General features: G+C 47.6%; 2 protein-coding genes across 9 annotated transcripts in view; both read left to right on the top strand.

Moving 5' to 3' along the window:
- Rad54l2 (RAD54 like 2) overlaps window positions 1–9,084 on the top strand; it is a 92,626-nt gene extending 83,542 nt beyond the window's left edge. For 2 of the 3 annotated variants that reach the window (XM_048417591.3, XM_048417592.3), the window contains exons 21-22: window positions 1,194–1,286; window positions 3,186–6,039. In XM_048417591.3, the coding sequence (XP_048273548.1) occupies window positions 1,194–1,286; window positions 3,186–4,180 (1,088 nt within the window). In that variant the 3' untranslated portion in view covers window positions 4,181–6,039. Of the gene's footprint in view, window positions 1–1,193; window positions 1,287–3,185; window positions 6,040–8,810 lie in introns of those variants that run through there. The other variant, XM_087905517.1, reaches the window with a different exon arrangement.
- A 2,060-nt stretch (window positions 9,085–11,144) lies between these two features.
- The window catches only part of Tex264 (testis expressed 264, ER-phagy receptor), a 30,127-nt gene continuing 13,355 nt past the window's right edge, over window positions 11,145–27,916 (top strand). Inside the window, exons 1-4 of one of the 6 annotated variants that reach the window (XM_048416787.3) lie at window positions 11,145–11,271; window positions 12,102–12,168; window positions 14,462–14,753; window positions 24,370–24,591. In XM_048416787.3, coding sequence (XP_048272744.1) covers window positions 14,496–14,753; window positions 24,370–24,591 — 480 coding nt within the window. In that variant the 5' untranslated portion in view covers window positions 11,145–11,271; window positions 12,102–12,168; window positions 14,462–14,495. Of the gene's footprint in view, window positions 11,272–11,306; window positions 11,426–11,446; window positions 11,600–11,704; window positions 11,844–12,101; window positions 12,169–14,461; window positions 14,754–24,369; window positions 24,592–27,916 lie in introns of those variants that run through there. The other 5 variants (XM_048416791.3, XM_048416790.3, XM_048416788.3 and 2 more) reach the window with 5 other exon arrangements.

Below are 27,916 nucleotides of genomic sequence, written 5' to 3'. Positions count from 1 at the left end.
TTTTTATGTTTGGGAAGATTTTGCCCTAGTCTTCATTGGGTCAAGGGGGAAAGAACCACAGAGTACAAAAGTCTTTTAACTGTGCTGTCCTTAGAGCAGGAATTGGCAGGCTGAGCTGTGTTTGTCCTGTCTAGCCTTCTTCTAGTACTATACCTGAAATTTATGGTATATTTTACTTCTTTGGGGCAGGGGGATTTGAGACAGGATTTCTCTTTGTAGCTTTGGCTGTTTTGAAACTCACTCTGTAGACCAGTCTGGTCTCGAACTTCCAGAGATCTGCTTGCCTCTGCCTCCAAGGTGCTGGGATTGAAGGTGTGCGCCATCACTGCCCAGCTGTATTTTACATTTTTAATTAGTAGAAAACAGAGGAAAATAAAGGAAAAATCAAGAATCATATTTTGTGACATGGAAATTATATGGAATTCACATTTTCTTTTCCAACATAACTTTATTTGGAGTGAAATGATAATACAGGTTAAAAAGGAAATGTCAGGACAGTGAGATGATCGGCCCGTAAAAGCTCTCCCAATGACTGAGTATAGTATCATTCCTGGGTCCCACATGACTTCCACAAGTTGTTTTCTGATCTTTACCTTTGCACCCTGGCAAGTAACTGCACACACACAACAAATAAGTGTAATAAAAAGATTTTTAAATTTTTTTTTTAAAAATTATTTTCTGTGTGTGGATGCTTTGCCTATATATATATTTTCATTCGTGTACGCCACGTGTGTGCTTGGTACCAGCAAGACCAGAAGAGGGTTTCAGATATCTTGGAACTGGAGGAAAACAAGGTGGTTTAGTGCCTTGTAGAACAGCTCTTGAATTAACCCAACCAAGCAATAGAGGCTATTGAAGCATAACAGTCCATGTTCCAGACCAAGAAGAGAATCTGGGCTAGAGTGCCCGAGAGCACAAAGCTGTTTCACAGGTCCTTTGCACTTCTCCCATTGATTGTTGCTTTCTGTATTCTTCTCTAGATGTTAATGTAGTAGGTTTAGCAATCAATATTTATAGAAAAAAATGAGTCGTTTTGAATCTAGACTTCAGTTATCCTGTCCTTATTGCAGGTGTCTTGTGGGATAGGATTGAGATCCCATTTTATAAGCACTTCCTAGCCCATGATGCCTGGAGTTTCTCAGGGTTGGCTATAGTTCATGCAGGCTCCTAACAATTTATCTCATATCTCTTAGGGACATACATCCGCACCAGTGATGGACGGATCTTTGCTGTCCGGGCAACTGGCAAACCAAAGGCTCCTGAAGATGGTCGGATGGCTGTCTCAGGTCGGGTGACCTTTTACTTTCTATTGACCTATACAACATTTATTTGGTTTATTTATAATTAATGTACTTCCTAAATAAATAACATATATAAGATTTGTAATTTAGAACATGGTAAAGTTTTGTGTGTGTATATACAAATATAATATTGTGCATTTTAAGTGGATAGTTTTTCTTCGGATTTTAAAAACAAATGCAAATATACCATACTTTATTGCTTTCTCTCACTCACCAGTGATAGCTCACTTCTTATCCTTTGTTCTAGACATACCTTGCTGAAAGTTTACTGTTGATTTACAGTTAGGTTATGGGACACACTTCTAGAAGTGGAATTTTTGGTCAAGGGTGTATCCATGGCACATGAACAATGTTGAGGACTCTTGCCAAGTTCTCCTCAACAGAAGTGGTTTTCTTGTGTCATCATCCTACCACTGAGATAGGAGAGCTAGACTGTCCCTAACTTCTGTTCTAGCCTTCACTTGTGGACTGGAAGAAGGGAGTGTCTATATTCCCTGCACCGAGACCCAAGGATTGTTAATTTCCCATTAATCTCCTGTCTTTCCTTGCCTTCCTATTATATGAATTATTTGTAAACTGAATATACCATGCTATTTTATCCATAAATACTTCAATATACATCTCTTAAGATTAAGGACATTCTCTGGGTGGTGGTGTTGCACACCTTTAAGCCCAGCACTTGGGAGGCAGAGGCAGGTGGATCTCTGTGAGTTTGAGGCCAGCCTAATCTACAAAGTGAGTTCCAGGACAGCCAGGCTGTTATACAGAGAAACCCTGTCTCAAAATTGTTAAAAAAAAAAAAAAAAAAAGAATAAGGGCATTTATATCCTAGCTACAACTATGTTTTCTTCATAAAAGAACTAAAAAAATTAACACTCATTCATAATCTTATGTAATATTCAACTTTTATCCAAATTTTCTACTTTTCCAAATTGCTCTTCATGGCTCAATTTTGTTCTGTCTTAAACTTGGATAGGCTGTATTTTAACTTCATTTATATCTTTTTATCCCTTGGTCAATAACTGTTGCTCCCAGAAAAAATCTGACTAGTTAGTTTTAAGAGAAATTTGTATCTGGGAATGGTGGTTCACATCTCTAAACCCAGCATTCAGCATTCAGAAGCAGAGACAGAGGCAGGTAGATCTCTGTGAATTTGAGACCAGCCTAGTCTACATAGTAAGTTACAGGTCAGCCAGCTATACACAATGAGACCTGGTCTCCAAAAGGGGGAAGATCTTCCCAGTATTTCATATCCACTGTTTCATAGGATTCATTTGTAGAGTTGTTCGGACAGAGGAAGGTGCAGGAAGGTTACATGTCCTTTCATGGGTAGACTTGTACATTAATTTTTTGTTGTTGTTGTTGCTATGAGAGACTGCTTGGAAAGAAGAAACTTAAAGGAGGAAAGGTTTAGTTTGGCTAAAGTTCAAGGGAATACAGTTCAGAAGGTAGTCATGGCCGCAGAAGTGAGGCAGCTTATCACCTATGTGCACCGTCAGGACACAATAATAAACAGGAGTGCTCAGCTCTCTTCTTCCTTTTTCTTCTCTCTCACACCCTGTCCCATGGAGTGACACTGCTGCTCACAGTTAAGATGGGTCTCCCTAACTCAGCTTAATCTAGAAACTCTCACAGACACGCCCAGAAAGAAATCTGTCTCCTAGGTTTTTCTTGGTCATGGTCAAGTTGATCGTCGGTATTAACCATCACAACTTGTTTGTGGAATCAAAAGATTTCTGTCTTTGAGACTGAAAGGGAAAGTTGACTGGATGACATTTAAATATCAAACAGTGAGAATTTGGGAACCACATTGCAAGATTTATTCTTCATAGAATTGTTTTTCCCTTTCCATTCTGGTTTCATTTACCTGTATTTTATCTCCAGGTTCCCAGGGGCCTTCTCTTGCATCCACAAGCAATGGCAGACACAGTGCCTCATCACCCAAAGCCCCTGACCCTGAGGGGCTGGCCAGGCCCGTCTCTCCTGACAGCCCAGAAATCATCAGTGAGCTTCAGCAGTATGCAGATGTGGCCGCTGCTCGGGAATCCCGCCAGAACTCCCCCAGCATCAGTACCGCCCTGCCTGGCCCCCCAGCCCAACTTATGGACAGTAGCACCATTCCTGGGACAGCTCTTGGAACTGAGCCATGCCTTGGGGGTCATTGCCTCAATAGTTCCCTCTTGGTGACTGGCCAGCCCAGTGGTGGCAGGCACCCAGTGCTGGACTTAAGGGGCCACAAGCGAAAGTTGGCCACTCCATCTGCCACCCAGGAGTCAGTCCGTCGGCGGTCCAGGAAGGGCCATCTGCCAGCCCCCGTGCAGCCCTATGAACACGGGTATCCAGTCTCTGGCGGGTTTGCCATGCCACCCGTCTCCTTAAATCATAACCTCACCACCCCCTTCACCTCCCAGGCTGGGGAGAATTCCCTGTTTATGGGCAATACCCCCTCCTACTACCAGCTGTCCAATTTGCTGGCAGATGCCCGCCTGGTGTTTCCAGTGACTACTGACCCTCTGGTGCCAGCAGACCCTGTCAGTTCCTCTTCCACGGCTACCTCAGTCACTGCCAGCAACCCCTCCTTCATGCTCAACCCCTCTGTGCCAGGGATACTACCCAGCTATTCACTCCCATTCTCACAGCCACTCCTGTCCGAGCCGAGGATGTTTGCGCCTTTTCCTTCCCCTGTCTTGCCCAGCAACCTTTCTCGGGGCATGTCTGTCTACCCAGGATATATGTCCCCACATGCAGGCTACCCAGCTGGTGGCCTTCTCCGGTCCCAGGTGCCTCCATTTGACTCCCATGAGGTTGCCGAGGTGGGGTTCAGCTCCAATGATGATGAGGATAAAGATGATGATGTGATAGAGGTCACTGGGAAATAGCTAGGAAGCCCCTTCCCACCTCACTTGGGGCCCCTAGCAGGTTGCCCACCAAACTGGAAGGCAGTGAACCTGGTCTTTCTAAAAATAGGGTACTTGGCAGGAGGGAAAAGAAGACAAAGAAGAGTGGTTGGCCTTTATGGCAGGGCTCTATTGCTGTTTATTAGAAGATGAAAAAGAAAAGAAAAAACCCAGAAACCCCAGCAGAGCTGCAATAGTGGGAAATCAGGGACCGAAAACAGGGATGGAGGGGTAGAGCAACCTGCCTCTTCCTTCCTGCCTTGCTTATGCTGTCTGCTCATTTGCCCATCTGAGTGTAGAAGAGCTCATATCCCTTTTTGCCTTTGGGAACATTTCTCCCAAGAGAGCTAGCTGCCTTACTGAGTGTCTTAGTTTGGCCTGGGGATGGGAGAAGAGAGAGGGAGAATGAGGGCGGCGGGCATGGGAAGCAGATTGAGATTCCATGTGAAATGGTATCTTTTTAGGAGGTAGGAAGGAAGCAGAACGGGTGTGTGTGTGTGTGTGTGTGTGTGTGTGTGTGTGAGAGAGAGAGAGAGAGAGAGAGAGAGAGAGAGTGAGAGAGAGAGACTACACACATATGTATGTAGCAGAATGGATCAAGGTGGGAGGGGAGGGAGGGGAAAGTAAGGTAAAGTAAAGAAATGAACTTTTCTTTTTTAAAGTGTAGATCGGAGTGTGGTGGTTTATGGCTACCACTTAAACATCACTTGAGTCCGGGAGAAGAGCTGTGGGCATCATTTCCTTCCAAACAGGCAAAGAGAAGGCCACGCTAACTCGAGGCCCTAGTTTTCAGAGTCACATGTGTTTAAGTTGAGGGGCAATCATGAGAAAGGGAGCATTTCCAGTCTCCGACTCTCCCCAGTGGTCATCTCTGAGTAGATGTCCCTTTCTACACAGGCTAGACACACACTGCAGTGAGGTTGAGTTACGCCGTGACTAGAAAAGACGTGCTTCACCAGGACAGATCCAAGCCCTCCTCTCTCCCTCCCTGTTAGAGAGCTCCATGTTAATTTATTTCTTATGGGCAATTATTTATTATTTTCATTTTGGGGCAAGGGTGGTAGGGGGAGGTTATAAGAAAGATAGGAGATAGTAAAGGAAGTTCTAAGATATTCCAGACCCCCTAGCTGCTGGTTTAAAAAAAAAAAAGGTTTCAGATGGATGGTGAATTAATTAACCAGGGAATGAGAATTAGAATTAACCAAGAATTAAAGCAACTGTGTTGTGGGGATGTCGCCTCTGAGGAAAATCAGGGTGCCCTGAGACTGGCTAGTTGCGGGTGGTGAGGCTCATTCCACAGAAATTGAAACTTGGGATCATGGACTTTGCTACTGGGAAGTAAGTGACCTCCACGTTTGGAACTGTTATCTTCTATGATGATTTTACAGGCCAGTTCTCTCTGCTGAATAGTGAAACTGGATAGGTAGCTGCTGGGTTGAGGTAATGGACTATTGATTTCCAGTTGGGAATTATCTTGGCCTTCCCAGCGTATCAGGTGGTCAGTGTGGGCCTGGTTTCTGTTGCCTCCATCTTCTCTGAAGGGTCATGGAGAAGCCCTTCCATTGTCTGGCTTTTGTTTTAAAAGAACACATGGCTTATTCTGGTCTCCCTCCCTGTTCTAAATGCGAGGGCAGGGGTTTCTAGTGCTTAAACATAAACACTGGCTGTTTGTTGGTGTGTACTGTGTCCTATAGCTCCCCTGCCCCCAAATATTTCCAAGCAGTTCTTTGTGATGAATAGCACACACGGTGGTGCCTGACTTTCCCACCTTTCCTTGGCTCCAACCTGATTGGGCAACTGCTAAATCTGCCTCTTAGTCCAATACGCATCTTAACCTGCAACTCTTGACTAGTGGCTTCCATTGTTGGGGGAGAAGGGAGCTTTAAGGGGTACTGTAGTTTTCTCAGAGAGACAGGGAGATGCTAATGGGGTATGTTCTATGTTGTGTGTGTACTGTCCAATAACACCAAAAGTGGACCTTTCTGTTTTCATACGCACCCTGTCAGACACTGAACTCTTCTACTCATAGAAGCCTTAGATCTACAATTTAGCTATGCAAATTATTTTAATAACTTAAAATAGCAGTTCCAATCAGTGCTTTCTCTGTGTAATGTAGCCCAAAAATAGATAGTTGAGGCATTTTAATTGGAGTGGGCTCTTAGGTTGAAGCTGGTGCAGTGGGAGTGAGCTAGTCCTGATCGCTATAATTTGAAGAACACACACAGAACTTGGGTTACATCAATGCCTCTGGAACACTGAGCTCCCAGAGTTGTGTGTGTTAACTGTGTCTGTGTTTATGTCTGTGTGTGTATTACACAGATGCCTCTCAGACCTTGAAACACTGAGCTCCCAGAGAGGCTGTGTATGTCTGTGTCAAGTGTGTCTGTGTTTATGTCTCTGCGTGTCTGTGTTTTTGTCTCTCTGTGTGTATGTATTACATGGATGCCTCTCAGACCTTGGAACACTGAGCTCCCAGAGGTTGTGTGTGTCTGTGTCTGTTCCATGGGTGCCTCTCAACCTTGGAACACTGAGCTCCCAGACTTGTGCGTCTGTGTATATTCGTTGCCAGCCAGGGAAGTGGGTGTTTCTGTGTTCACAAATAGGAAATCACTTCAGTAGGGAACTGAAACCAGTCAGTTTTTAAGCTGCCAGGAAGTAAATGGGTATTCTGAGAGATGACATGTGTCTGCCCTACACACTGTCTTTCCAGGACTAGGAACTCACTTCAGCTTAGCAGAGGCCATAACTCTAGGCAAGGCTTCTGGTTAAAAAAAGGCTTTTTGTGATAATGTGCAGCGTCTGTTGCATAGCGGTGGAATGAGAGCATGGGAGATTGAATTGCCTATTGATTCCATAGACTTTGGCACCTGTACCTCCCATCCAACAAGCCTAAAATATCTGGCTTTTCCTGTGGGCTACTGGGGAAATGTGCATGCACAGCAAAGATGAGCATGTGATGAAGGGTAGGAAACATACAGTTAGTACTGTACTTAGATTGGAAACACTTGCTGAGAAGTGGACATGATGCTTGTAATCCTAGCCCTCAAGAAGCTGAGGAAGGAAGATCAGCTTGGTCTACATACACAGTGAGACCCTGGGCAAAGGCAGACAAAGATCAGACTCGTGCATTTTCTCTTAACGATTTCCATTTATCTTTCATGGAATGTTTTGAAAGTTCTCTCAAGTCCAGTCATTCTGGTGTATTCTAAATTCTTATTCTAGGGAACACTACTAAATGACGCAGGATGACACTTGAGATTATTGATTCCCTTTTCTTAAGTCTCTGTTCCCTCTGGTAGGAATGGAGTAGCTATTCAAGAAAGGAAGTACAAGAACCCTGTTGGGTCAGATCCTTCTTGATAAGCATCTCTGAAGTCCTTGCCACTTTGAGTTATGCTACTTAAGTATTTATTGTTTCCTGGCTTAAAGATAATTCTGTCTGGTCCTTGGAACTCTTTTCTAGGAATTTATGTGTACATTATATATTTGCGACTTACAACTAAAAATGAAGTTCCTCGCAGAGCTGGGGCATTTTGCTGATTAGTTGAAACAAAGCATCAGCCATATAGACGGGACTGCTGGTAGCAAGCAGTCAGTTTCTTTAAGCCTGACATTTGTTGCTCTGGAACTGAATACTCCTCCCACGAGGGAAGATTTCCTGGAGGCTTTACATTCCTTATTCCTAGATAGACTCTTGGCATCCCCCTTCCCTTTGGTTTCTACATGGCGAGCCCTGAGTCATGGCTTTCTGTGCATTCAACTAGGTTGCTCTCTCCCCACCACAGATGCTGAGAGAAGTCACCCTTTCTCCAAAGGATGACTGTGGCTCCTCTGCTGACTAATTCCCAGGAAATCAGCACCTCTGGGCTGAGCTGAAAGTGCTGTGCTGCCCATTGCTTACCATCAGATTCCATTTCCTCTCCACTGACTTCTGCTCCTGTGTCTTCAAGTTGCTGTGATCCTCAATGTCTGTTCTGTGCCACTAGCTTGGCTCTAGGCCTTTTATGAATACCTGAGTCCTATAATGATGAACTAAGCAGGCAGTGTCCACCCTCTTTGCTTTTCAGGGACCCAAGTCTGCGCCTTTCCCCTGCCACGAGTCTGTTTGCTATAGTCATCTAGTGTGCTGGGGAGAGTTAGCCAGGCAGACTGCATAATCTACAATGTAGAGGGCTGAGGGAAGTTTGGGCACTCTCTGCTACCACTACTAGGATGATGTTCAGATGAGAGGGGACCTCATACTGTGACCTGACCCAGGACCCTCCCTGGAAGAGAGTTCAGCCCAGCTGTGTTTGAGTGTGTGTGTGTGTGTGTGTGTGTCTGCATGTGTGTGTGCTCATGTGCACTGTGGTGTAAAATGACTGTTAACTGGTTGTGTAACTCAGGGTAGGCTGGGGACTCACCAGAAGAATCCCTCCAGCCTGCCCAAGACAGGTTTCTTTCCTTGTACCCTCTTCAGAGGGATCAGAGAGAGGGTCCAGGTGGGTTGAAGGGGTTGTAATGGATAACCACTAAGGCCACACTGCTGCCAGAGGAGTTGGGGGAGGTGGGAGGAGATGGGTTGCCCCAAGGCCCTGGTACCTGGCTTTAGTTTTCTGTCTTCTTTCCTCAGGACGCCCCTGAGGCCCGGGACCCGTGCCTGGCTTAGAGGACCATCTGTGGCTGGTGATCCAGCTGCTAGTGTGATCATGGGCTTCCCTCTCTCTCAGCAGGGCAGGCACTTCTGCCCCAGAGACTGGGCAACTGGCTGTTTCTATGACGTATTTATTTTTACTTGTGTTTCATGTCACTTTTTTAAAAAAAAGCAAACAGAACAATTGTAAGTCAGTATAACTGCCTATCAGTTTTCTTTATTTCTCTTTTTGTAAAATAAAATTTAAACTCGAGACGTTGATTGATCAAGAAGTTGTCTGGACAGTAGCTTAGCTGGTTGGTAATGAAAGGAATATCACAGAACGGGCACTTGGGCAGCACATGGAGGTAGGACAGACTGCTAACAGGTCCTGTGGGCAGTGTCAGTCACTGGGCTTTTCCTATTTGTGTGCACCCGAAAATGGAGTGCTCCTGCTGCATTTCCAGGCTCCTGGTAGGACAACGGAGCAGATTTGGAGTTGCTGAAGCTAGTTAGTCCTCAGCTGTGGAGGCAGCCCTTTTCTAGGTTGAGTGGCTCAGGACTGAACTAGCTTCAGTCCTTCAGATGGTGGGGCTGGCAGATGTGGGTAACATTTTAACTGTGTGAGTAGTCTCTGAGTTAGACTGGCTATAACAGGTTTTTGAATACAAGAGGTGGGGAGAAAAGGGACAATTCCATCTAAATCCATAAATTTAATTATTTTAAGAAAAGGAGCCCTGGGGGAAAATTCTTAGGCAATTTACACAGAACTAAAGAGCCTTAGTTGGTGATTCCTGGGAAAGAGGAAGGGCAGGTCTAGGGTTGCCTTAGGATAGGTTGTGATGTGGGAAGAGGTGAGGGGACCTCAGACCTGTCAGAAATGTAGAAAGGGCCTTGCAAAGGAGTCTGCTTCCCCCTAGTGGCCACCTGATAGTTGGCATTGTTGGAAACATTGCCAGTTGCAGGCCAACTCTCCTACAGTACAATGCTGGAACTCCTGGGCACACCTGGAACTCCGACACTGGGCTCCAGAACTCCCAACCAGGCTAGAGGAAGTGAGCAGAGAGAACAAGATGAGAAAGGGTGTCTTCTGGCAATGGTTTCCTGAGAGCCTAATCAACCCTTGAGAAACAGAATTAACCGTGGGCCCTGAAGGCAAAGGCTGTCCCTGAACCTGGGTTATGTGCCCCTTTTGTGTCTCAAGAACCATATCTGGTGTACAGTCCCTCTGCTCGAAACAGCCAATCATTACCCTTGTTTGGTGTTCACGGGTAAGACAGCTATAATTACCTTCCTGCTGGCCCTACCCTGGAGATTTTTCAATAACCATTCTGCTAGGCAGACTGTCCAGAGCACTGGATGAAGCTCAAGATCATGTTACCCCATAACTGCTGACTTTTTCCGAAGTCATCTTCCTGTTATACTCTTTGGAGTGATCATCATTCCAAATAACTACCTTGTCAGAAGCACCAGGATAGTCCTTGGACCAGCCTGTCTTGCAGCAAAATTTATGAACAGCCAAGTTTACAAGCATAGTTACCTCCCTTACCTCCATCATAAATCTGGGCGTCTCAGTGCTTTGAGGTTTATAGGTCATCAGATACTACTAGCTCAAGATTGAACCTGTACTGAAGGGGCTTACCCTTAGCTTGGGAGTTACCTATGCTATATTAAACAATTAGGACTTCCCAACTGACACATCCACGGCACTGAAGTAGAAGCTTGGGAGAAAGGCATTCCCTGAAGTGAACTGGAGGCCAGGGCTTTCATTTGGTCGTTTATTGTTTCCAGCTCCTGGAACGGTCCTGATAGGAAGTGACACTTAATAAATGTTGGATGGAGGAATGGTCACTCCTCTGCTCACCAAAGACCTGATGGGTAGGTGAGGGGAGACATTGATATTTGCACTCTCTAGAGGTGGTTCAGAGCTTCTTTGCTTAGCCCCGACTGGGATTCAGCTTTCTCAGATGTAAAACCTGAGCAAGTAGCCCGACCCTGCAGGGTTCCCGGGCCTTTCCTGAAGATTCAGTAAGAAGGTGGCAAGAGTAAGTGGTACTATTGCTAAGAAGCAGACATTGCTGTGCTGATCCTCCTTAAAACGCTGCGCTTCCCCTCCCTCCTCTACTGGTTGTTGCTTGGTCACCTTCAGAAGTTCTGGTTTGTTGGAAGTAGGAATGTGTGTTGTGGGAGCTGCTATTCCAAACAGGTGTGTAAGCGGAGGCGGGGGGGGGGGGGGTGGAGGGGGTGTGTGTGGCGGTGTGAGGGAGAGAGGCGTGCACGTTACCAAGGAGACGGGGCGGGGCAGGCCTCCGCCCACCGAGTCTGGAGCGCACGCGCCCACAGCCACGGCCACGTCCCGCCGCGAGAGGGGCGGAGCGAGCGTGAGGGGCAAGCGCGCGCAGGCTCCGCGACTGAGCACTAACCTCCGGCGCTGGTCCGCGTCCGTGGGGCCGCTGTTGAGGTGAGGGCGGGGCCGGAGGCGAGGCGTTCCCGTCGGGGTGTCGGCCGGGGCTTCCCTCATCCCTCTCGCGTCTGGGCCCCGTGGCTGGAGCCGCCCTCTGCACCGTGTCTGGCCCACAGGCGGCCCGGCCTGGTTCCTGGGCCTGAAAGTGAGGGTGAGGCGGTCCTGACCTCTCGGTGCGGCCGGCTGCTGCCTCGGCTTCGGTGCAGGCTCGTCCCGGGTCAGTGGGACTGGGGAGAACGGGCGGGGCTCACCTTTCAGCTCCGCTTCCTGGGGCCGCGCGCCTCGTCGCGACTGCAAACTTTGTAGCGTCTCAGAAGTTGCAGAGGTACGTGAGGCCGGGAGGCGAGCGGGGGCTGGAAGCCGAGGGCGCGCACAGGCGCCCTCAGGGACTCCTAGTGCCCAAGTTTGCTGGCGCAGGTCCCTTTAAGGGCCCGGCCCTCCGCAGAGCGCACGTGAGCGGCCTCAGGAAGCCTGCGTCTAGCCTCAGCTTCGAGGCTTTCGGGCCAAGGAAGGCATCTGTCCTGAACCTCTGACGTTAGTGGAAACTGAGGCCCAAGAGAGTGCCCAAGGTCAGCAGCTGGGACTGCGTTGACGCCAAGTGTGGGAGTTGAGCCCAGTGAAGATCCCACCAGATCTGACGTTGTGAGGCTAGATTTGGCCTGATTTCCTCCCGGGGTCTGAGGGTGGGGTGGGCTCGCTTGTAGACGTCCTGTCCAGTGGGCTTTCACTGGAAAGGGGTTGCTCCGGGCCTGGTGTCCTGCTTGGCTCACTGCCTGTGTCCAGGGCTGGCTTGACTGTTCGTTTCCCTCCCTCTCTCCTCTCCCCAGCGCCGGAGCACTGGAGCCCTGCTGTACTGGATGCTATGAGTTGCTAGAAGTGAGCCTGGCTATTTAGGTGAGCCTCCTCATCCCGTCCTTGCCTTTCTCTACTGGGTGTGGGACAATTTGCCATACTTCTCCTTCCTAGGCTGACCAAAGTATGGGAGTGAGCAGAAACATATTCCCCCTTTTCTGAGCAGTTTGGGAAGTGGAAGGAAGAGAAAGGTTGGGAGCTAAGTAGTTTCCTTACAACAGAAATGTGTGGCAGTGTTTGTCACTCACAAGGCAGGCTGTGGCCTAGATGCTGAGAGCTTCTAGTCTTTCTGGAAGCCAGAGGGGAGAAAAACTGGTAGTGGATTGTAGTCAGGCTATTTGGGGTCCCATTCCTTGTGTGTGGGTCCAAGTGACTCTGTGCAGCACCTGTGTGACCCAGGACAGGATTCTTGACTTCCAGCCACTTGTTTCCTGGTATGCATCACCGTATTGGATACTTCTGAGGATTGGTGAAGTGGCTGGGTTTCAACATTCAGACAGTGCCTAGTACTATTAAGTACTGGGTAGAAGAGTTATTAGCATATTATCAGAAAGAAATTGAAACTGGAGCCAAGGATGAGTAGGGCAGAGAAGGCAAACCGAAAAGATAATGAAACTTCCAGGCCGGAGTACAAGATGCACGAGACCAGTGGGAGGCACCTCAGTGTCCTGATAGAAGTTCAGGAATACTCTTGGCTTCTTTTTTAAGGCCAGTTCTGTCTGCCCATTGACTCCAGAAACAGACTGAGCATATCTTATACTCAGAACCTTCAGGGAACAAATCTATGGAGCTAAGTTTTCTATAGGGCTAAAGCATTGCCTTTTCAGCTTGAAAACCCTTTACTTTTTAAATAGGATTTTTAAAATTCAATTTAATTTTTTACGTGTATGGATGGTTTTCCACATATGTATGTCTGTGTATCACTTGCATGTCTGATGCCTGTGGGTGTTGGATCCCCTGGAGCTGGAGTTACAGATAGTTGTTAGCCATCGTGTGGGTGCTGGAAATTGAACCTGAGTTCTCTGAAAGAGCTTGTTTGTTAACTGCTGAGCCATCTCCCCAGCCCTTTAAAAAACTGTGTGGGTGGTGTGCAGGGTAACTTAGGGAGTTGGTTCTCTCCTTTCACCATGTGGGTTCTGGGGATTGAGCCCAGGTTGTCAGGCTTGGCAGCAAGTACCTTTACCTGCTTAGCCATCTCACTGACTCTTGACTGAATTTTAAATAAGTGGGAATGTTTCCCTAGTTCATGTGTCTCTTTCTTTTTAACTGTTTTGTGTGCTCTGGTCCCTACCCTACTCAGATGCAGCCCTCTGGAAGAGTCTGCCTAGAATGCTGGGTTTGTTCCTGGAGACATTCTTCATCTATTAGGAGTAATGCCTCCTTTTCCCTCTTATTTCTGCTCCTAACAGCCTTTTCTTACTTCTTTGTTTCTAATCTTTGTGGACTGGCAGAAGTGAAATGACGCTGATTAGCGTGGTGGTTCATGACTTGAAAACCCACGGTGGACTTTGTTCTGTCCTCTCAGGCTGTTTTGATCTCAGCCCTTCTAGTTTTGGAGTTCTAGTTCTGCTGGAAATCCAGGTCTCCACAAACAGATGGGTCCACAAACAAATAAAAAAGCATTTCCCATGAAATTTTCTTCTTGTTGCCCATTTTCTCCCAGTGATTTTGTTCATTGTGGTATAACTGTTTGGTTGGTTGGTTTGGTTTGGTTTGGTTTGGTTTTTGGTTTTTCAAGACAGGGTTTTCCTGTGTAACAGTCCTTGCTGTCCTGGAACTAGCTCTTGAAGGTCAGGCTGGCCTCGAACTCACAAGGATTCACCTGCCTCTGCCTCCTGAATCCTGGGATTAAAGGCATGCACCACCACCGCCCGGCCTGGTGTACTGTTTGTTAATTCCACATCTGTCAGTCCGTCCCTGGCTCATGTCTACCCCACACACACCACCACACACAGTAGTGCATGAAGCTTGAGGATGCCAGGCTGGCAGTGTGGCTCAATTGCAGGAAGGAAGAGGCAGACAAGGTGGTATCTAGCCCAGCTTGGGGAAAATCACTCCAGTCAGGGCCTGGAGTATGACTCAGTTTCCTTGGGTATGAGCAGGGCTGTTAGTGCCAGGCAGAATTGTTCCAGCGTCAATGGCTATGATTAGGAAATAAAGAGGCTTGTGGCTTCAGTCATCTGTAGCTCCCTTCTAGGTCACTGTGTGTAAATACCTGAGGCCCCTCCCCTCCTGGGTCAGAGCACTAAGGCATGGCTGAGGTTGGGCCAGAATCAGCAGGCAGGCAAGGTTAGAGCAGGGTGCCAGCCTCCTCTCCCTTCTGTCTCCTTTGCAGCTGCCTTGGGGTGCTGAGAGGGAGTCCCAGAACCATGCCGGATCTCCTGCTCCTGGGCCTGATTGGGGGCCTGACTCTGCTGTTGCTGCTGACGCTGCTGGCCTTTGCTGGGTATTCAGGACTGCTGACTGGGGTGACAGTGAGCGCTGGATCACCCCCAATCCATAACATCACTGTGGCCTACAAGTTCCATGTGGGGTCCTATGGTCACATTGGACAGTTTTTCACGGAGAGCTGCAGCATCTCTCCCAAACTCCGTTCCATCGCTGTCTACTATGACAACCCCCATACGGTAAGGAGCCTCCGTGGGCTTCTGCCTCTTGGATAAACCTGGGCCAGGTCATGGTGGGGTAGGAAAATCTTGTGTTTCTAAGTAAAGGACAGGGAACTCTAAGCTGGTCCTGCAGTTATCTTCTCTCTCCAAGTTTAAAGCCCTTCCAGATTTAGGCTGGGCCACCGAGGCTTTGTATTTGCCCACAGCTGTGTCCCTCTGCTCATGTCTTCTCAAGGATTTCTGAGTACAGAAGACCCCACCTCTGTCTGAACCTGATTTTCTGTCTCTTGCTGTCCTTCCTTTACCTATCTCCATTAGTGGCCAGTGCTCCTAGGCTGTCTGCCCTTTCTCTAGTGTTAAATCTTGTTTGTCTGCTTTCCATTCCTCAGCGTTCGTGCCAGGTCTGTGGACTCTTGAGGACTGAGAGGGCAGCTTCTGGGCATGGGACTCAGAATCCTACCTCTCTAGTCACCGTGGTGCTTTCCCACCCGGTGATGCAGCTTTTCCGTAGACCTCAAGCTACCTGTTGGAAGAGGGCCAAATGGAGCCAGGTGCCCAAGATGCTGGGCTCAAAAACTAATCCAGCATCACTATTACCCTGTAGGCGTCTGGCTGAACTGAAGCCTACAGTGAGTCAGGGCTTGCCAATGTAGTTTCCTGCTGTGCTATGGGGTGGTGCTGTCCATAGCTAGATGAACTGGCCACTCTGCCAAGGACTTTTTATTTGTTTTGTTTTTATTTTTTTTTATTTTCGAAACAGGGTTTCTCTGTAGTTTTTGGTGCCTGTCCTGGAACTAGCTCTTGTAGACCTGGCTGGCCTCGAACTCACAGGGATCCACCTGCCTCTGCCTCCCAAGTGCTGGGATTAAAGGCGTGCGCCACCACCGCCCGGCTGCCAAGGACTTTTTAGCCTCCATTTTTGAGCCATAGCAAGCTAAACCCTGGGGTACTTTTGTTTGGGTTCCTCAGTCTGATTCCTTGCCTGGAAAGCTCAAGTGAACAGGCCTTTACTCTGCCTAGGAGAAGGCCTCATTGGGACACATGGTGAAACAAGGATGTGCTGATCCCTCTCTGCCCTCTATGCCCGCACTCTGGACATTTCACTCAGTAAGCTGTAGTTAGCTTGTCAGTCCCATGTAGATGATTTGCCAACAAAACACTAGACTCAGTGTCTCTAATTAGAAGTTTGATTTGGGGGTTTTAGGAAGAGTACCTCAAGCATGTGGGGAAGATTCAGATAGATGGGTCTTCTCACATGACTAGAATTTGCCTCTGTCGTGCAGGGCTAACTGAATTAAGAAGCTATAAGAAACATAGGAACAAAGGCCTGGAGTCTTGGGTGAATAGGAAATGTGATCTCTTGGGTATGGGGTGGGTAGAGAAAGAGAGAAGGGGCATGAAAAGGTTCCTTGGGCTAGTGGAGGAGGTGTGACATTATTTCCCACCCTTGTGTTAGGAAGCTGACTGGAGGACAAGTGTAGGAGGGAAGAAGATGAGGCATAGAGGCCATTGAGAAGGTTGGCTGGGTCAGGTGAGAGGTGGCACAGGCTGCTTGAGGGATGAGTAAACATTGTCTGAGGCTTTGCACTCACATGGCTGGAGATGGCATTACCTGAAGTCAGAAGCACTGAGGCCCAAGTACAATTGGAAGCACATAACCCTTTTAGGTTGACGGTGCTCATTCCAGGATCAGAACCAGTCAAGATAACGGGTCATTACTGGAGGCACAGCCAGGGAAATGAGACAGAAAAACTCTATTATAAACTTTAGAAATGATCCCTGAAAGTATAGTCTTAGAAGAACCCTGTTTAAATGTACTTCTCTACTGGCATTGGCCACTTCTTCCAATCAACCACCATGTGGCTCTCTTCAGGAATAGATGGACCCTGGGGCTCCAGTGTTGACTGAACACAGTCTGCCTTGGATGCAGGTGCAAGGGAGTCATGCCCTGAGAGTACAGCCTTAGAACTGGCAGTTTGGGATCTGATCATATTCTATTACTTTTTTAATGTTCTGTCTTAGACATATCACAACTTTTATGAACTAATGTTTCCTCCTCTGCAACATCCTAATAAAATACTTGCTTCATAGAGAGGCTGACAGGATTCACTTCAGTGGTAAAGTGAGGCAGTCACCCCAGCACATGGCTCTCACCAGATGTTTAACAGGAAAGGGTGGTGAAATACTTGTGAATATGAGCTGAGAGTGAGACTGACCTGGCAGTGGGTGTCTGGTCAGCCAAGAAGATAAGTGAAGAGGTTAAAGTGACCACTTTGATTCTGCACCTGCCTAACTTGGAAACTTGGGTCACTCCAGAAAATACCTTTTGTTTTTAATTTTAGGATTTTTATTTATTTATTATGTATACATTAATCTGGTTGTGTGTATACCTGCAGGCCAGAAGAGGGCACCAGATCTCATTATAGATGACTGTTAGCCAGCGTGTGGTTGCTGGAAATTGAACTCAGGACCTCTGGAAAAGGAAAAGAGCCAGTGCTCTTAACCTCTGAGTCATCTCTCCAGCTCCCTGGAAGATACTTATGAAAGCAGGATTATATCTTGGCATGCACTTGGGGTAGCACAAGGACACTTGAGGCTCTCTATGTGTTCCTGAGCTAGACATTGCCCAGTGGTAATTGTAAAAGGTCTAGGGAATCATGAACTCCCAGAATTCAGGGGTTCACAGCCATCTGTCCAACCACCTGGTCTACATTCTGGTGCTGTAAGAGGTATAATAGGTGTGCGGTGGTGTGGTGGGGGAGGAGTTGGGGATGAAGATAGCCTGAATGAGATACTAATCTTTTTTTGTTTTAGTCAATACATAGTTGAGTCCTGGCTCTGTACCAGGCCTGTGCTTGACTCTGGGGTACCATGGAGATCATGAGGTATAGTTTGTTGAGTACTTAGGGTACAGCATCATTTGGGGTGAAGATTTAGGAACCTGAAGATGCTGGAGATGAGACCCTGTTTTGCTCCTTAGAAAAACTGAAAATTTTTGTTTGCTACTTCCTAGTTGCCTTTGCTAGCAGTGGCCATCCTGAATGTATACATAGGGAAAGAGGATATAGGCCAGCTTCTTGGGTGTACCACCTCCAGTCTCCCAGCACAGTACAGCAGGAGTCAGATGGGCTTCTCTGTGATTGTGGCAGGAAGTGATGCTCTTTCAGGCCCTGAGTAAAGCAGTGAGTAGCCAGGTTAGAGATCTGCTTGACTTTAGATATCACACCCTGCTGAGGTATGAACCAACAGCTCCCTAGACATGACCATTCCTATCTCAAGCTGTGCAAGAAAGAAGACAATTCCTGAGAAAGGCTTAGGAAAACTCCACCTTTTCAGTATGGGTCTAGAAAATGGCAAAGAAGAGACACCTCCAAGGCAGGACAGTAGCTGCCTTTACAGCAGTTGCTGTAAATTCTTTCATATCATTTGCTGCTTATGTCTGGAGTTTAGAGTCTTGGATGGGAGGAAAGAATGAGGTCTGAGCAGATGGTTCCTGTGAGTCAGGAGGAAGGATTCCATTCCCTGACCCTGAAAGCCTTGACGTAGTTGAGGGCAAAGGGGTGCAGGGAGGCACCATGTGTCAGAGAGTGGACAGTACCTGATATGGATCACAGATGCTGTTCTCATCAATGGCCAACATTCATGGAGTACAGGCATTTCCTCCTGAAGGTATCTGGCGAGTAGGAGTGAGTTCCAGAGGCCACCGTCACAGACCTGCCCTACTTCCCTATCTTAGTTCACAGTGCCTTTGCTAAGGGTGAGAAGAGTCCTAGCTGGGAAAAACCGTTCCGCTCTCAGCCCATTTCTAAGTTGGATACTGGAAAGCTGAAAATTGTCTTTAGCCTGCTCTGCTAGGGTTAAAAATCCTCTGGGGGCCTTCTGTGTTGGAAGGAAATGAAGAACTAGGAGGCCCCTACATGCCTCACTTGGTCCTAACCACACTGGCCCGCAAATAGGCCCTTGTGGCTAGGTGCTGTCACCATTCCTGTAGGTCTGCTCTATCCGCCACCTCCTGTCATACCTTCCACATCACTCCTCTGCTGTTTGGGGCTTATCCAACCTGCCTGTCTACCATTGTGGTGGCCTAGGTGAGGCAAGAGGGTGTGGTAGCTAGTTGCATTTACCTAGCTGGACAGAAGGGATCTGCTGTTCACATCCAGCACCAAGCACCATACTTTTCCCAGGCATGGAATAATGGAGGAATTGGTGGCATTCTGGGCTTAAAGAATACTATGCCCCTTTCTTTCCATTAGGCCACTGAGAATCAAGGCTTAGAACAACCAAGTCTTTAGGGTTCTGACTTGGGTCTGTACCACTCTCCTCACTGTTCAGAAGGGTTTGGGGCTACCTTAAGACATGTAGGTCAGATGGAGCCTGGGAAGGGATAAGGAGATAAAGTTTCTCAGAGCTGACTTCTTCTATAGGGTGGTGGAAATAAGGGTTGAGATGCTGCTTCCTGAGACCCAGGCTTTGCTCCGATTAACCTGTGCATGTTTTCTGCCAGATGGAGCCAGACTATTGCTCTGTAATATGTTAAGTGTGGGAGAGGTCTCACAAAGTGAGCAAGCTCTTGCTGCCCTTGGGAGGTAAAGTGAGAGGAGAGGACTCTGGATTTGTCCTTCTGTGTCTGAATCAAGGCTCTGGCTGCTTCCTAGTGTGTGACTCTGGTGAGTCATTTGGCCTCCCAGTGAGTCTGTCTCCTGTATCAAATGAGATGAAAGGATCCCTTCTGCCTCGGGTGCTGAATATTGAACCCAGGGCCATGTTCATGCTAAATACATCTTCCCCATCCCAGGTTTTATTTTTGTGGCATCAAATTGATGAGACAAAGGCCCAATGCCTGGCTCCTAATAGCACGTAGCACATTTGACACCAGCCCTGACTGTGAGAGCCTTGTACCATTGGACTTTTCTACCTTCAGGACTATCTGCACCAGGTGCCCTGAGTCTGAGGAGAGACAGTTCAGGGGAAGACTGTTGTGTCTCCCTAGCTAGAACTGAATTCTCAAATTCCAGGTGACTGGGTTGCATGTTGCAATTCTCGAGCTTGTCTGCTTAGGTTTGAACCCTGACCCCAACACTGCCTTGCTGTGTGACATTTGCTGTGTAACTTGGTATCCTGGGCTGCAGGAACAAGGTTGAGAACAGTACCAACTGACCACACAAGGCTGTTTGGATTTGATGAACTTACCTGTGGACAGCAGTGTGGTGAGGCCTTGTCAGGTGCCCACAATCAGTAGGACATGCTTCTGGGAGTAAGAGAGATGGTTCCTAAGATCAGAAAGCCCCAGAACCTCTTTTAGAGTTGACATTCCAATGACTATTTTCTTCCTTCTGAGCCTAAAGTATGAGTCCTGTCTCCTGGCCTAGTTGTTGGCATCAGCCCATATTCCACCTGGTGGCTACCCCAGGTTTTTTCACATAACAGATAAGTAGAGCACATGTCTTGGTGTGTTGACTGTATTCCAGATCTGGGTAAAGGAGGTCCAGTATACATCTGTAATTGGCAGATACCACTATATTTTAACCCTGAGAGTTCCAGGGCATGCACAGGGCTCTGTCTCTACGTCTTCCATTGCCTTGGTGGCTCTTATTGAGAGCTGTCAAGAAAAGGATCAGGGCAGTCCTCTGGGCTTGGACTGGCAGATGATAGTCGGCTGAATGGCTGGTGGGCTTGAGGTTGGCCATTTCCACTGAACCCAGTATGTCAGCTGACATATTTTCTTTTTCTGAATCCGAAAGATACCAATCATGTCCTATTCCTACACGTTTGAGATCTCAGCCAGTCAGTACTCTTGAGATGACTTTTCACTGTGGCCTAATGGTTGCCAGAAAGCTTTCTGGTAGGGGCAGTGGGCTAGAATTAAAATGGACTCATATCTGAAATCTTCAGGTTCCAAATAATTGCCTTCTTCTCATAGTACTGGGACAGAGGAGGCTGTACACTTTGAAAGAGATGTGCTGAAGTCTGGCATGCCCTGTCTCTTCCTTGGTAGTCTTTCTCTCTCTCTCTCTCTCTCTCTCTCTCTCTCTCTCTCTCTCTCTCTCCCCCTCCCTCCCTCCCTCCCTCCCTCCCTCCCTCCCTCCCTCCCTCCCTCCCTCTCTCCCTCTCTTCCTTGTTTTTGTTTTTCGAGACTGTTTCTCCATGTAACAGCCCTAGCTGTCCTAGAATTCAGTTTGTAAATCAGACTGGCCTCAAATTCACAGAGATCCGCCTGCCTCTGCCTCCCAAGTGCTGAGATTAAAGGTGTGCGCCACCAGTGACTGGCATGATAGCCTTGGTTTTGATGGTAGACCCTGGGTGGGCTTTTCTTTCTTCAGTGTTGATGGTTCTACCTGTGTCCTGTCTCCCTAGTATGGTTCCAGTTTGGTGCAGTTCTGGTCCCACTCTTGTTCTGGTTATAGGTACTCCAAACAAATTTGATGAGTAGAAGAAGTAGACAAATAGGAGACCCAGGCTTTTCTCGTGGGGCTAGGTCACTGCTATTGGACCAACTTTGTCACTTCCTGGTTTATCTTCGTAGCTGTCCTATCTCCTTGCTGGTGACCTGGTTCTGCTGCAGGTGGTGGGATTACTGTAGGACCTCTTATACTGTCTTCTAAGCTCTGACCAGGATAGGGAAGGGGCAGACAGTGAAACCTTACTTGTGGAGTTGGGGACACAGACAAACCGAGTCAGAGAGATGAGAGCTCTTTTGTTCAACACTACTCTGTTACATTGGAGAGGAGCACTTCCCTTTCTTCAGATGATTTGATTGTGGTGTAGGTTTGTGTGTGAGCAGCTGTGTGTGTACTTGCACCATTGTCAAACATACCAAAGGAATTTTCTGTGTAGGATCCTAGACTTTTCTGCCTTGAGGCTGGAGTGCTGGGAAAAAATGAGAAGGTTTCATTACAGTGCAGAAGAATTGTTTCATTTGTGTATATTTGGGGTCAAAGAGGAAGGGAAGCTCCCAGGAGAATAGCGGAAGGCTTTGAGGAGAGGAGTTGAGCTGAGTCTTGCAGGATGAACTGAAGTTTTCCAGAAGGAAGGCTCAAATATGTTGAAGAGGAACATTTTAAGCAGAGGAAGTAGCTTACGCAAAGGGAGGCAGCATGGAAAGACGTGGCATGTTTGGCTACAAATAGCTACATGTGGGTGTATGTGGGGGTGTGGTAGGAGAGGAGGCTGGCAAGGCGGGCTGGGCCAGAGTCGGGTTCTGCCCCTCCCTCTGCCACGTACCCAGTGGCTGCCTGCCCTGCTGATTCCTGGTCCTGAGGTGAATTCAGTGTCATGCCTGACCTGTTTGGCTTGGAAGTTTAGTTTTGCCATAGATGTGAACTGGGAGTCATTGAGAGGTTCTAATCATGTGTTCAAGTATCTTGGCATCAGGAGTGTTTTATTTGTAGTTACATGGGGACTGCTGAAGTGATCTCAGGAAAGACCTTGGGATCCAAATTAAGGTAGGCAAGGGATAAAGAGGAGTGTGCTGTCAAGTGACTAGTGACCATCCTCCCATTTCTCCCTCTAACTTATGTTAACATTTTTTTCTCTTTTCTCTAGTCCCCTCCCACCTAGCATAGCTTACATTGGGTCAGGTGTCTTCCCTGTCCCTTGACCTGTAGTCCAGGCCTGTGGGAGCCTCCTGCCTATTTGACCATAGCAACAATTATGTGTAAGTAGTATAGGTGCACCATCTACAGAGAAGACATGGTACTGCAGCAGCATCATGTTTGAAAGCAATGGGAGGGGCTTAAAGATAAATAGTCTTGAGAAAGATAAGAAGTTTTAGGGAGAGGAAAAGTGTTACAAAGCCATCCTGAAGTGTTTACCAAGAGGCATTGAACCTGAAGGATGGGTGGGGAAGGACTATATTCAAAGGTTAGGTTTGATCGGCATTCTAGACCCAGGGACTATTAGTATGAATAATCAAAAATAGTTACAGGATCTTTCATTAGTGCCACACCTTTGTGAATTATCTCTTTTATATGAAAGGCCTGTAAGGAAATATCAAGGAGTTGGTGCTCTGAGAAACAAAGGGAGTTGGTTAGAATCATATGACTCAAGTTTCACTCCCTGGTCAGCCTTCCTCTAGCCATGGTTATGAACACTGCATTATATTGCCTGTCCCTAAAACTCCTAAGTTATGCTTACTGTCATTGGGTTCAAGGACGCAACAAGGTCAGAACATTGAGAGTTGGTTAACTCCCTAGGGTCTGCTCAGAGGGCAGAGCCTAGAGCAGAAAAGTGTGACTCTAAGGCAGGGGTAAGTTGCCAGAGTAGAGGAAGTGGATCAGGGCTAAGAAAGCCCCCAGGGAATGGTGACAGATGTTAAAAGGCCAAAACAGGGTGGTAGGGATGGTAGAAGCAGATGTGTAATAACTTCATGGTGCTGAGAAAGTGGGCCAGGAAAGTAGAGATGGGGGAGTGTAGGGAGAGGTCAACAGGCTGTGGTAAGGAAAGAATTGAATGGTGCCTTCAGATCAAGAAAAACCCAGACTTGAGTCAAGATGTGTGCTAAATGTCCTGGATTTAGGAATACCTTCCCATGGGGGCCTAGTCCAAGGGCTGGTACACAGCTGGCAGGAAAATGACATGGGAAACAGAAGGTTGGACAGACTAGTGCCACCTGCTGCCAGAAGTGAGCACTGCCCTGTATGCCTTGGGTCAAGCCTAGAAGTGTTGGAAACTCAAAACTCATTGTCTCTGACTAATGGGAGCCAGAGGAGAAAGGATCATGAGGGAGAGAGAGGAATAGAATAGAAAGTACATACATTAGGTACTGAGATACATGGGGGAACCAACAGTCTGGAGTATAAACAGGAAGGAATTTGGAAATTGGCAGGTTTTAGGTGGAAAAGATAGAGAGGCTATTGGGATGATGGCTGTCCCTACCTGTGAACTTAGAAGAGCGTCCTCTTAAATTTTTACTCACATCCTGACCCTCCACAGCAAATGCTAAATCCCTACTCTGGCCTCTGGCCTGTGCACATTCACGCATGCTTGTTTTCATGGAGCAACCAGAAAAGACAGCCGCTGTAGGCTTTTTTCTTTGCTCTTACTCCTCACTTCTGCTGGCTTGCTTACCATGATTTCTCTGTTAGTGAAGCTTGCTCCTCTGGGAAATAGGAGGGGAATAAACTAATTGGACTGTGCTAGATCCAGACCCTCAGATGGGCTATTTGCAATCTTGCTGGAGGCCCTCTGAAACTGGGGCCCATAGAAGGTAATATCAGGAGATTGGAGGCCCCTTGGCAGTGCTCTGTAGGCAGAGGGTGGAGATAACTCAGGCATATTTTTGTTCTTCCTCCCCAAGGCTTCTGGAGGGTAGGGGTCAAGTCTTCTCTCTCTCTCTCTCTCTCTCTCTCTCTCTCTCTCTCTCTCTCTCTCTCTCTCTCTCTCTCTTCTCACCATGATTCCTGAGTCATATATGTAGCTTAGCCTGTTTGCTGAAGGAATGGATGAGAGTCCTACGGCAGGACGCATAGACTTGAGCCAGAGCTGGTTTTGGTAGGTAACTCCATCCTTGTATCTAGGACTCTGTAGCTTGCCAGAGCAGATGGTTCCTCCAGGGCCAAGTTAGCCCAGAAGCAGAGGGCCTGAGGTGTGAAGGCCTCCTTTTATGTGACACTGACCCCATGTTCTGCCTCTACAGGTGCCTCATGAGAAGTGCCGATGTGCAGTGGGCAGCATCCTGAGTGAGGGAGAGGAGTCACCCTCACCTGAGCTCATCCACCTCTATCAGAAATTTGGCTTCAAGGTATTCTCCTTTCCAGCACCCAGCCATGTAGTGACAGCCACTTTCCCTTACACCACCCCCCTATCCATTTGGCTGGCTGCCCGCCGAGTCCATCCTGCTTTGGATACCTACATCAAGGTGAGACATAGGTATAGCACATGGAGGGTGGTCACTCAGATCCCTTGGGTGGTAACCGAGAAGGTGGTCCAGGATATGAGGAATAAGTAGTTTGGAGAGAATAGCTCTCTGAGACCCTCATGGATCAAGCGCTTATGTTGCCAGGGAATATTGGCAGAGACTCCTGGCTTCTCTTTCAGATGTTTAAGGTCTTAGGGTCAGACCATCTCCAAGAGCTTGTTCAGAAACCTTATGTGGTCAGATTGGCTTTGTCTCTGTCCTCACCCTGTCCGTATCCTTCTTGAGGCCTGAGAAGCTCTCATTGGCCATGTGTCACCCTGGCCTCGATGCTGCTTTTGCTCCCACCCCCATTGCTCCCAAGGACTTGAACAGCAGTGGCAGGCTCTGCCTCCTTCATTTCTGACCTGGAAGGAAGGAATACTGGCAACACAACCTGTTTGGGGGAGGAGAGTCAGCCACCAAGAGATTGAACAGAGAGTTCTGTCTACAGAAGCCTTAAAAATCTGACCTGTCTGCGCCCTTCTTTAGATGTGTTACAGACTTGAAAGCTAAGGAAAGACTGCACATTGGGCTTGGAAGTGATTGTTTATTCATTCGTTTGGCTTGTGTTTATAGAGTTCATACTGAGTGCTCTTCAGGACACAGTGTGGAAGACTAGTGCATGAAAGAGGCGTATACAATGAGGTGATGAAGAAAGGCAATAGATATGGGATACATGGTAGGAAGTAGTGGGGACCCTCTTGGGCAGGGTAGTTAGAGATAGCAGGTCACTTCAGGGTGGAGTCCAAGAGAGCTGTTGCAAAGAAGGGAAGGCTGTTTAAGCAGGGAAGGGTGAGGAACAGCAAAGGGCTTGTTTGGAGAATTTTGTTTGGTTGGCTTTTTTTTTCCCCCTGAGGCAGGGAACCGTGTAGCTAGGCTGTTTTTAAATTTGCTGTGTAGCTGAGGGTAACCTTGAACTCCTAGTTCTCCTTCTGCTACCTCTCACGGTCTCGGTCTCGGATGACAGCTCTGCTCCATCATTCCTGGTTTGATCTAAACGTAGTAAGTAAGGGTATGATGGAACACTCCTGGAATCCCAGTTTCTTGGGGGTGCTGAAGCAGAAGGACCTAGAGTTTGAGTCCAGCCTGGGTTACATAAAGAGATCTTGTCTCAAAGAATTATAAATATCGGGGCTGGAGAGAAGGCTCAGAGGTTAAGAGCACTGACTGCTCTTCCAGAGGTCCTGAGTTCATTTCCCAGCAACCACATGGTGGCTCACAGCCATCTATAATGAGATCTGGTGCCCTCTTCTGGCATGCAAGCATACATGGAAGGAATGTTGTATACATAATAAATAAATAAATAAATAAATAAATAAATAAATAAATAAATAAATAAACAAACCAACCTTTATAAAAAAAGAATTATAAATATCTTTCTCTCTGTGTCTATGTGTGTATCAGTGATAGAAAGTTTGAAGGCAATCAAGTGTCAAAAACCAACCAAACAAGCAAAAACCCCAAAACAAACCTAAGGATCTATGCAGTGTTCTCTTGGAGCCATCTGTTCAAGATGGGCTACCCCATCCTGAGCTGGGTTAGAGATGGGGATTGTGCTCAGGAGGCAGTCAGGATCTGAACAGAAATGTCCACAGGTTAGACTGCCTCTCTCTTGGTGGTTGATGCTCCTCCTTCCTACAGACAGATTGGGTTGCCAGCCTTCCTTTCTTCCAGACCATAAGTCCCTGGGCAGTGACTGTAGTGATGCAGAACCAGTACAGAGGTTGGCAGTCTGTTTGGCGGTGTAGCTGTTGTACTAAAGCTGGGTTGGCTGTTAGGAAGGATGCTGTGGGGTGACACAGGCTGTGTCCTGTTTCAAGGTAGTTGGAAGCATGGTGTTGCTTTCCATTGAACTGCGGGAATCGTTTAAAAGAGGACCCGGTTTGGGGTAAAACTGGCTCTGTGGGCTAACAGTGGAACTGTTTGACATCTGCATGGGGTGTGGCGATGGCTGGGTGGCAGTGATGTCTGTCGTGGTGGTAGGTCAGAGGCTAGGAAAGGGAGCAAGTTTCCTTTGTGACTGGGAGAGGGAGCACTGCTAGAGAGGTCGTGCTTTCCTGGGCCCAGGGGTAGGAGGTGGGAAAGTAGGCCGGTATGATGGCAGGAAGTAAGATACAAATGTCCTAGGCCTGCTCTGCATGACATCTTAAGGGGGTTGTCATTCATCCCACTCCAGTGAGGGCCTGGTGTACAGTGTTTTCCTTGTTTTGTCTATGTCGTCATCTTCAGTCTTGATGGCTAATCTGGAGGAGCATCCCCAGGAAGATAGTTCTTGGGTTCCAGACCTCAGAACTGGGTGTGTGGCGTGTGGTATAGTGGCAAGCGACTGAGCCACCAAAGCTTTTTCCTGGCTTCAGGGATTTATTTTTAGATACCTTTGCCCAAATTTCCTGGCCCCTGACCGCTTCACAAGTTGGCTGGTTTCGACATTATGTCTTTGATGAAAGTCCTTCCTCCTGTCAGTTGCTCTCTGGGCTCTGTTTTCCTGGGGTGGTGGCAGGGACAAAAAACCAGGAGTTTGGGGCAGGGTGAGGGTCATACCTGTCCTGTGTTTGGCCAAGCTTTGGGTCCTAGGAGACTAAGTTGATGGAGAGATGAGGAAGAGACTGGTTGGCCATAACTGCAATCTACAGAAGGTAGCCTCTGCCTCTCAGCACAGGGGACAGAAGAGAATCAGGCTGCCTCACACCCCTACCTCAGTGCCCTGTGGTCACTGAGGTTACTAATGAGAGATCAGCACTTATTACTCTCCTAATCCAACAACTGGCTGCTTTTGACTTTGTGTACATACACAGCCCATTTCTCTCTCTCTCTCTCTCTCTCTCTCCCCCTCTCCCCCTCTCCCCCTCTCCCCCTCTCTCCCTCTCTCTCCCTCTCTCTCCCTCTCTCTCCCTCTCTCTCCCTCTCTCCCTCTCTCCTTCTCTCCTTCTCTCCTTCTCTCATTTTCTCTCTGGATTTGGGATTTCTATGGATGTTCTTCAGATGAGATAATAACAGCTATCGCATTCTTTCATGAGGGATGATTTTGGTTTTGTTGGCAGATAAAGGGGAGGATTGACTTGACAGTCTCACCTACTGCTCCAGAGGCTGAGGTGGAGTGTATCTGGGTGGGTGAGGAGTAGATGTATGGGTCTCAGAGAGCTTTGAGTTGGAAGATGGAAAGCAGCTACTGCCTGACAATTGCAGCTGTGCCTAACCCTGGGGCATTGGTCTCTTGGCACAGCAAAGGACCCAGAGGTTACTGCAAGGAGCCAAAAAAAAAAAAAAATGTTTTCCAGGCTCCTCT

Source organism: Myodes glareolus, chromosome 4 (genome assembly GCF_982192425.1).
Source record: "Myodes glareolus chromosome 4, mMyoGla1.1, whole genome shotgun sequence".
Classification (NCBI taxonomy): domain Eukaryota; kingdom Metazoa; phylum Chordata; class Mammalia; order Rodentia; family Cricetidae; genus Myodes; species Myodes glareolus.
This window is presented reverse-complemented; position numbering and strand designations above follow the sequence as displayed.